The 9,848-nt window shown below is 58.4% G+C and overlaps 2 protein-coding genes across 2 annotated transcripts in view; one reads left to right on the top strand and one right to left on the bottom strand.

Moving 5' to 3' along the window:
* Positions 1-9,769, bottom strand: part of LOC117998466 (translation initiation factor IF-2-like) — an 11,052-nt gene extending 1,283 nt beyond the window's left edge. Inside the window, exons 1-2 of the mRNA XM_034987234.1 lie at positions 9,712-9,769; positions 171-352 (exon numbers count right to left, since the gene is read on the bottom strand). Coding sequence (XP_034843125.1) covers positions 171-352; positions 9,712-9,769 — 240 coding nt within the window. The remainder of the gene's footprint in view (positions 1-170; positions 353-9,711) is intronic.
* The window catches only part of GRAMD4 (GRAM domain containing 4), a 467,167-nt gene continuing 457,325 nt past the window's right edge, over positions 7-9,848 (top strand). Inside the window, exon 1 of the mRNA XM_034987294.1 lies at positions 7-8,591. The gene's annotated coding sequence lies outside the window, so the exon portion shown is untranslated. The remainder of the gene's footprint in view (positions 8,592-9,848) is intronic.

Here is a 9,848-nt window from a genome sequence, read left to right as displayed (position 1 = left end):
GTCCCCGCGCCCGCCCGCCCGGCGGCGCCCATTGTGCCGGGGCCGCCGCGAGCCCGCCCGCAGCCCTCCGCGCGCCCGACGGCCCGGCTCTGCAAGTTGGGGCCCGCGCCTCCCGCCCGCCCGGGGAGCGCGTGAACTTGGAGAAAGTCGCGGAGGGCGCCGGCCCGGACCTCCGCGGCAGGGCGTGGGCGCCCCCGGCCCGGCGCGCTTTCGCTTTCGTCCCGGACAAAGGTCCCTCGAGGCGCCAGTCGCGACGCGGAGGCCGGGTTCTGCCGGCCGCTCCTCGGAGAGGTCCGGTGGTTCCCTACCGGCAAGCTGGAGTCGGGGGAGGAGGCGCGGCGCGGCGCGGGACCTGGGGAGCGGGGCCTGGCGGTGCGCTTCGCCCGGCCGTCTCGCCGTCCCGGGGCCGTCGGGCCCTGCGAAGAGTTGCGGGGATGGCGCCGCGCTGCGACTCTGCGGCTTACGCGCGTGAAGGAGGGGAGCGTTTGGGACCCAGGACTCGGACCCGTGGCCCGGGGCCTGTGGCGTGTGGGCACGACAGCGCAGCGCTGGCTGCGTTCAGGCGCGCTCCTCCGCCAAGGGCAGGGCAGCCGACCTGCGTGTCCCGGGTCACGGTCGGGTTCGGCGACTCTTGAGGACGGTAAGTGCATTTCTCACTTTCGCTACGCGGTGAGTATTTAAATATTAATGAAGAGATGTCTAAGAAGAGCCTGTAGGGCAGGCCGGCCTTCCACAGACCCGGGAGGGAGGTTGCTCTTGAACCTGAAGCTCGTCCAGCTTGGCAAGAACTCCACGGCCGTCATTAAAATTCAGGAACTTGTGATTTGTGAAACACAGTCTCTGATCTCAGGGGTGTGGACCATTTGCCAGAGAGAATCTTGTTGGACACATAAAATAGCGTTAGCAGGTATCTTCAGCAGAATAGGGAAAAAAAGAGAAAGCATCTGTTTTTAGGTGTAATGTGTTCGGCAGGGTTATCTGGAAGCTGCAAGCCCTCTTTGAAAAATTGACATCTTTCATACCCTTCTACTAAACCAACCAAAGCGCCTCTTCTTCTTCTTTTTTTTTTCCTGCTGGTCAAGCATTTATGGAGAGCCGACTTAGGGGGCCGCAGTCAAGCATTGGCGGCCGCCGGGCCGGTTGAGTGAAAGGCCCTTGTGTGGGGCTCTTGTTTATGGTGGCATAAAACGAAAAACAACTCATAACTTTTCGTAATAAATCTCCCTTTATAGGTGGCTCACACACAGGCCCAGCCGGCGGCCCTGGGGAGTTTGTGGGGAGCAAGAAATGGGTGAAGGAATGCGTGTTTGCCGTAATTACAGGGTTGTAAGGTAACGCCGAAATTAATTTCTTCAAAGTTGGGTTTCAGAAGCCAGGGCAGTCTCTGCAGGCCAGCACTGTCTTCATTTTATTTTAGTTCGTTGGTTCTAGCCATTTGGGATTTTAAAATGCATGTTTGTACTCGCGGGTACCTATCCTGTTAAAGTGAAACCCGTCCTGGGGGTGGGGGGGGACGGGATTAAGGCCGCCTTTTAATACCGTCCTATCACAGGTGCGATTTCCCCTCTGCTCTCCCCATCTTACTGATGTGGTTTGGCGAACCTTCATGGGTGCTTTGACCACAAAATAATGGGCAGGGGGGGCCCTGTTTCCCTAACGCCCCAGAGTTGTGAGCTGGCACTGAAGGCCATGTTTCCGGGAACGTGGACAGAGGCCCGAGTAGCCCAGGCCTGCCTGACAACAGCCTCGCCCCGGGCTGCCTGGTTCCCTAGAGCCCAGGGAAGAACCCAGAGGAAAGAGGAGACCATTTCACTGAGATCTGGCCAACCCCCGGGCACAGAGACTGAAAGTTTGCTTAGGTGCTGGGGACCAGACCCGGGGGCGTCTCTTCTGCTAAGCCGCTGTGCCCCCCACCTCCCATACCACATCCTCACCTCCCACGTTTTGAATTTTTATTTATGACTCTATCAGAGGCAGTTAGCAGATGTGAAACCCGGGTGGGACATTCAAGAGCGATCTCAGGAACGGGGTTGCCGCTGCCGAAGGCCTGCTTCTCCAGCCGGGAGCTGTTGCTTGGCATTGGCAGTGACCGGGTTTGTAATCAGGAAAAGCTCAAGTTCCAGCCGACCCTCGCCTGCAAAATGCGGGAGATGCTCTCTCCGGGTCCACAGATGACCTGTGACATATCTCGTGATGGGCAGGAAGGTGTGGCATTCTGCTGACCCCCAAACAAGGGGTATCCGTTGCTGCTTCTTCACGGGCCTGTGGGAGCAGGGAAAGGCCTGAGCATCCAAGGAAGCACCCCCAGGGCCACTTAGTGGGGGCTGGCTATTTGCCAAAGCTCCAGAGGCCCATCTCCCCGGCCCCAGTGTGCCCTGGCACACGGAGGGTGATGGGGTTGAGAGTCTCTAGTAAACAGTGCTCCCCCCACCCCACCCTCCCAGATGGAGGCACGGCCTCAGCACCAACGCCGTCCGGTCTTGCCTTTGTCCTTGTTCCTGGGAGCCAGCCCAGTTCCAGTGGAGACTTGGGCCCCCCCCTCCCCGCCGGGGGGGGGCTTCTTACCATGTTGGGATATCCCATCCAGGCAAGATTTAGTTTTGAGGATATCCACACCAAAATCGAGGTTCTGAAGATGAATTGGCGCCTGCCTGCTTTTTGTCACTTCTGGATTGAATGGAATGTGCTAAGCAGGGGGACAGGGTCTCCTGGACTGAGGTGGGCTAGTGGGAGGATGGCCCTGGTATTTCTGCTTTTGTTTTAAACCAGGGCCGGCCCCCAGGTCTTTTCCTGCCTGCGCTTGGGGCTGAGTCATGCCCAGCCTTCCGCCTCTTGAAGGCCCAGATCCTGGGTGAGGGGTGTCCAGGGTGCTGGTGGGGTCCGGCTGCTTGGCAAAGGCAGTATATGGTGATGAGGCCGCCACTGGGGCCCGGGCACACATACCACCCGAACAGGTACAGATAGCATTGTGCTTGGCTCCACGGGCACAGCACGGAGTTTTGTGGCAGGGTTACTTTTGGGGTCTGTGTGGTTTGCACCTGGTGGGACAGTCTGCGAACCGGTCTCGCCTGCTCCCGTCCTCAGGAGGGTGCTGGGGCCTGTTTTGCCCCGGTGTGGCTGAGGCCTGACGGGAAGGCAGCCCCTGGGGCTGAGGGAGGGGCCCGAGGGCTTTGGCCACCCTGACAGGCCCTCGGCCTGAGCAAGTGCTCCCTGGTGTCCAGGGAGACCAACGTGTGCTCCTGGTGAGGGACAGTGTCCGGGAAGGGAGGGAGGCCCTTGCAGGCCAGCCAGGAAAACATCTCACAACCATCGTGCTTGGTTTTCCTTGGGCTTAGAGGGTGTGCTTGCATGTTTGGATGTTTGGGGAGAAGGGAGAATACTCTTGCAGGAACCCCACCAACGGGGGGCGGGGGGTGTCCTGGCTCCCATCGGGCAGCTCCCATCTGGCCCCTGCCCCTGGCTCACTGTGTGACCCTGGACAAGGCACTTAGCGCCCCGGGCCTGAGCCCTAGCACAGGAATAATGACAGCAACGTCAGAGGGGCGTTTGGAGGGTCCAGACAGCGCTCTCCCCACAAAGCACAGTTCCTGGCACGTGGCAGGGACGCCATAAAGCGTGCTGGTGTTGTAAATGGTAATCGCCATGTTTACCGCTGGTGATGATTATATTTTTTGAGTTTCTAAGAAACAGAGAGTCCAGTTTTGGTTTCACCCGAAAGGACACCTACGAGTTTACCCCCTCCCATCCTCCCCGCCGTAGGTGGTGGTGCAAGGTGAACTTTGATGTTTTCTCTCAGGTGGAATGCCAGGAAGCTTGCAGAGCCGGGCTTCCCTTGTCACGGGGACTTGGCTCGGAGGCACTGGGGACACTAGATGGGAGCAGAGCCCCGTGAGGTCCTGGGACGTGTTCACCGAGGAAGGAGTGGAGCCTCCCCCCAGAATGGCACTTGAGGAGCTCACTTGGGTGCTGACCCCGGGGTCTGACCTGTGCCTCTCACCTCTTCAGGGTCCAGGGGAAGCATGAGGGCAGGCCATCACCACTCGGGGGTCCAGGGTGGCCACACCAGCTGCCAGTATTGGAGCGAGTGGGAGGCGATTTGGTGGGAGGGTTTCACCACTGATGAGCTAATCGCTCTTTGGCCACACACAAGCATACGTTTCCCAGAACGCTTCGTTGAGGCTTTTCTCTCTTAGCTGATGGTTCAGGAAGACCCAGCAAGATGGCCCTTTCTCAAAACAAGTTGTCGGAACGAGAAAGGAGCCTGGGCATCGGCTGCGCTTGCTGATGTTACGGAGCAGAGGAGGGGAAAAACGCAACAACTGTCTCCAAGCAAAGACAATGGATCTTTTATATGAAATACTTATTTTCAGGGCTGACCAGTGTCCTGTTGGCTGGGATGGCGGAGCTCGAGTTTCTGGGTGTCACGGGCCCTGAGAACCCAGTCAGGGACGGAGATTTATAAAAAGGGAAAAAAGAAAGTCCCCTGACCCATGGTTCTTGGAAATTCAGTGGGCACGTCTGGCTTTCTTTGTTGAGTGGAGGCTAAACTTTCTCAAGTTTAATTTTTTCCTTCTGTGATCTCTTTCGCAAGGCTGCGGGGGCACCTTCGCAAGCACCAGAAAGGTAGCCAGGTTTCCAGGTTTCGGATGGTGAGCTGGATGGGCCCTGCCACGGGCCAGACCCGATGGGCCTTTGTCTGCTGGGGGGTTGGGGGGGCAAGGTAATCCTGGAATGGAAGTGAAGAAAACCCGGACTCTTAAGAGGAAGGGTCCATCCTCCGAGGAGGAGGCCATCAGGAGCGATTTTGGACAAATTTGTGATTCTCTGGGGCCCTTTGCTCCTCCCAAAGCCCATTGTCCAATGCAGTTGGGAGCAGTGTGCAGGTTATCGGAGACCTGGCCTGCCGTGGTGAAGCCACACGCCAACCCTCAAATACCCTTCCTGGCTGGAGAGGGTGTTTGTAACTCCTGACAAACTGGCCCAGAGTTAGCACTGGATGGATGTCTTCCGAATTACTAAAATGAACAGAATTTCACTCTGAGGCTTATGCACCAGCCGTCTCCCTCTTCCCTGCTCTGCCGCGGTGGATAGCGTTCAGCCCCGTTCTTGCTAAACCCACAGCCTCCACGCAGCCAGGAAGGCGCCCTAAGAAGCAGGGCCTGGCTCCCAGGCTCACGTTAGGGACTCGGAGGAACTGATCCGGCTGGGGCCAGAACTGAGAACGTCTCCCTGGTGTTGGGGGGACGTGGGGAAGGCTGCGGCAGAGAATCGGCCTGGGATCCCTGCCAACTAAGGGGGTCCTCAGTCTGGACGCCCCTGCGAAGCGGGTGAGGACCAGGGAGGGAGTGGCCCCAATGGGGGTGAGGGATGAGAGTCCCCTCCCCACCAAGCTTCCCCTTCACCCGTAAGTCTTTGTTGGCAAATGATAACATTTGGCTTTAAAAATGAGGTTTCGTTTTTTAAAACTGCTTTTACTTGGGGTTTTTCGGTTTGGGGTGGTTTTTTTTTTTTTTTTTTTTTTTGGATCCTGGAACTGCTTCGCTGTGGTCTCTCTGACCTGCCCCCCAGAAATGCCATCAAGAGAGCTCTCTTTTGGGGGTGACCGAAACAACGTCTGAGGCCACGGGTATAGATTTGGTAAAATCGAAGTGGAAAAGGCTGGATCGGTGTGTCATGAGGCAGAAAACCCTCTGACACGAGCTTTTATTCAGGCAGCTGGGGCAGCTCCACAAGTAAATGCCCTAGGGTCTCGCTGTGAGATTCTGGATGGCGGACTTGTTGGCGCCGGATTCCGGACGGGTCAGAAACCCGCGTGGCTGCAGTAATCCAGCCCTTGAGCCGCCGGCCGGGCCTGCTGCTCCATGGGTGGCTGAGAGGTTGGTTCTCTGAGCAGACATGTGAGCAGCCGAGGTAATGATTATTATTGTGGTTGGAAATGTGTGCATGGCATGTACAAAGTGAAACAGCCGCCTTCTTCTTTTTTTTTTTTTTTTTTAGGGAGTAATAGAAATTTCCCTTAAGATTAAAAAAGGAATGTTGTCCCTGATCCCTTTGGCTTCTAAGGCTGGGGCTGGGTTTTTTTCGGCGGTGAACCGCCCTTCCTTAATTCTGGCATCTCAGATGGCAGGAGGAGCGTTTAGCTGAAATATTTACCTGCTGATGTGGGGCTCTTAAATCTCGATTCGCCTTTCATGTGTTTAATGGCGATATTTACATCCAAATCAGCCTTTTATAATTACATTTTAAATTATAATAAAACGATGGTGCCGGGCTTCAGTCTTCCTGCCACTGCGAGTTGCATTTGGGTGTGCATCACGTCACCCAGACCTGCCTGGGCTCCGAGGAGGCGCCAGACATGCGGGTTCCGGCCTGCAGGGACACATGTGTGTCCCTAGCGTGTCGGGCTCTGTGCGTGTTAACCTGTGGAGCCCCCCCCGCCCGGCCAGGAGGAGAAGGGCTTGTCTCTGGGGATTCCGGCCCAGGGTTGCAACCGAGAAGGAACTGTTTCAGGCCAGGCTGTTCTGCCACCGGACTGATGTGTTGTGTCCCGAGCCCCACGCTGGGGTGGAGGCCATATCTCCCGGGCAGCCAGCTGGCCCAGCCGAGGCCACTTCTGGCTGTGGCGATATTGTGTGCATGTGTGTTGGGGTAAGGGGCACCCACCACCTCTGCAGCCATAACCCAGGTTCTGCCTCCTCTCCTCCGTCAGGGGCTGGCCCCCAGATGGCCACCTGGCTTTCAGTGGCTTTCCCCGTGGAGCGTGGTGGGGGGGACCCTCTCCTCCCCGGGGGCCAGGCTGTTGGTAGGTGTACCAAGCCGTTCCTGGAATGGAATTTCCGGCGTTCCTGGTCAGGCGCATGGCATCGGAATCCTACCTGCTTTGTCTCTGGCATCAGCTGGTGAGCTGGTCACGTGGCGGTGTGCGTGAGACCAGAGCCTGAGGACCAGAGGGCTCCTTCTGGGCTGCTTCCTTCTTGTTCGGTCGCCTTGCCATCTCCCACCCCGTCCTTTATGGGCATGACCGTATCTGAGCCTGAGCTCCCGTCCCCAGATGCTCAGGTGTCTAGACGGTCCCTTACCCTCAGTCCTTACCGACAGAAGGGCCCATTAGCCGGACGGCAGGCCCAGCCACGCTCAGTCCATGCTGTGCCCTCCACTCCAGCACAGAGCTGGCCCTGCCTGCCTGGGGAGCCCCTGTCTCACACTGACAGCCCTGTGGCTCACCGTGCACAGGGACGGCAAGTGCCTGGCCACATAAAGGGCCGACGGAGGGACTTGGGCAGATAGTATGGCCACACAGATGTGGCCCAGATGCCTTCAGCAAAAGGCAGCCAAATCTGATAAATCTCCAAAGAAAAGCGCCACGATAAGCCCTCAGGCCCGCTGACCGGGTCCGAGGGCCGGAGCCCGGGCACGTTCCACCTTGGCCAGGATGGGCCACAGAAGAGTCTGTGATGGTCTGAGAGGGTGTGGTGACGTGCCTGGACTCTGGACTCCGATGCCCTCATGGCGGCCCGGCAGCTTTGCAGCTCCTCTGGGCAAGGCGACCTGTTCCTGAGGGCCAGCAGGGTGCCCGGCCTGGTGCTTAGCCCTCTGTGTGCATTTTTCATTCCGTCATCCAGCAGCCCTGAGTGGTGGGAGTCGTTATCCCTGTTCCTTCTGTGGATGGGGAAACTGAGGCTCAGAGAGCTGCTGTGGCCCAGGGTCAGGTGGCCACTCGGACACAAGGCCGATGCCGAGCCCTGGCGACACGGCCTCTCGGGGCATCTGTTGGAACGGGCTCGCTCCGAGGCCGGGGCGCGGGGAGCGGCCAGGCTGGGGGGCCCTGGGCCTCGCCCCCCCGGGGAGCACGCCGGGTGCTGGCCGCCGCCGCCTGATCCTCCTCGGGCCCGGCACGGGAACAATGCGGCCTCTATGCCGGGAGCGGGCCCGGGCCGCCTGGACTCCGGAGCAACATGGCGCCCAGGGCCGCGCCGCCTGGCCACGGGGAGGGCTGGCGCCTGGGCCGGGCCGGCTCCCCCGTCCTCCTCGGGCCAGCCGCTGAGTGGCCAGTCGCGCCTGCTGCCTCCTCCCTCTCCCACTCGGCCGCCCCCCCCCGCCGCCCCCGTCTGGTGGTGGGTTCGGGGGTCCGGCCCACCCGCCTCTGCCACGTCTGCCATCCTCCCGGCACCCAGGAGCATCTTTCAAAAATTCCCGGTGGGCGGGGCCGAGCCGCAGCGGCCGCCTCTGGCCCCCCCTCCCCGGGCAGCCAGTGCCAGATGAGAGCAGGAGACAAAAGTAGCATTTTCCTCGTCCTCCTGGGCTGGCAGCAGAGCCTCCCCCAGCACCACTTGGCTCCTGGCAGCCCTGCCTCCGGGTGCCGGGGTGGCCGAGGCCCAGGCCACGCCGGCCAGGACCGAGGGGACCGATGGACGAGGGTGGCCAGAGAGCAGGACGCCTGAGGGCCCGTCGGACCGGGGCTGGCACCTGGGGACGGCCTGCTGGCCAGTGGGACCTGCCTTCCTCCTCCTGCCGCTGTGCCCGGCCGGGCCAGGGGGCACCATTTTCACTTCCTTGCTTTGGAGAAAGCTCCTCATCCTCCTGCACCTTGGGTAAGTCACCTTCTTCCCTTCTCTTTTGCTGGAGACAAGCCGAGGGCTCTGCCATCTTGTGCTCGATGCCTGTTACGTTTCCTTCCCTCTAATTGGTTATCCGAAATTCAAAATTCTATTTCCGACCACCCCCCCCATCTTCAGTGAAGTAAGCCTTTCCAAAAACTGCAGGGAAAATGCAGAAGCCAAGCCCATTTATTTTTAAGATCCAAAGCTATAGGCTTTGGGAATCACAATAAAAATGAATGTTTGTTATTTCACAGTAGCTGTGTGTTCAATTATAATTTGAACGAATGTTTCGGGAGGTATTAATAGGCATGGCCTACTCGTTTCTGCTCAGTTGTGTTGGTTTGTTGTGGGGATCTCATCATCATCATCATCATCATCATCATTATTATTTTAATTTTTGGTGGTGCCAGGAGCGGCAGAGGGAAAAACACCAAAGCGCCCATGCTCCTCCTAGCAAACTCCTCAGCAGGCAGGGCTGGGCTGGCACACGGGAGGGTGGGTTCTGCGTTGAGAAACAGAGGCCCTTTTATTTTATCCGGCATCTTTAATGCTGCCATGTCCACAGTTTAGGGATCCAGTTCTTTTCTCCCTTTCGTTTTATTTTATTTCGGGTGTGTGTGTGTGGGGGGGTGGTGTCGGGAGAAAAAAGAAGGCTCTTTTCGGCTTTCAGCTCAATATGGGGAAAATCTTTTTGGTGGTTTTGTGCTTTGTTTTTTAAACACTTATTTAAGCCCAGGGATTCCGCCTAACGGTGCCGTGTCCAGCTCGTAACTGCCCTGCCCACAGACAGTGCGTGGGGTCCACGTGGGCACGTCCACCAGACGGACCCTCTGGGGGCCTGAGTTGTCCAGGGCTGGCCTGTGCCGGCTCCCGTCCTGGTTTCCCATCTGCAGAACTGTGGGCCGAGACGTTCGACCGTCCTGGGCCTGAACCGTGGCCAACGGGGGTGGGAGTCCCTCGAAGACCTTTGCATCCCCAGGCCACGCTGCTGCTGCAGCCCAGAAGCTACCCTCCACGGTTGCCCGAGTTTCTGTGATGGTCCCTGACCCTTCAGAAGGGCTGAACCTTTTCATATAAAAGGTGGGCTTTGCAGAGTTCAGCTCCAACTTACCTCCGTCCCCTGGCAGGCTGACAAAAACGCCCACAGATGCGGCCTGGTTTTTCCCCATGTTGGAGGGTAGCTGGGGTCTTGATTTATGGAAAATGGAAAATCAGGCCCAGAAAGTTCTAAATTGCAATGGAGAGGAA

Source organism: Mirounga leonina, unplaced genomic scaffold (genome assembly GCF_011800145.1).
Source record: "Mirounga leonina isolate KUSES-001 unplaced genomic scaffold, KU_Mleo_1.0 Mir_418, whole genome shotgun sequence".
Lineage (NCBI taxonomy): Eukaryota > Metazoa > Chordata > Mammalia > Carnivora > Phocidae > Mirounga > Mirounga leonina.
This window is presented reverse-complemented; position numbering and strand designations above follow the sequence as displayed.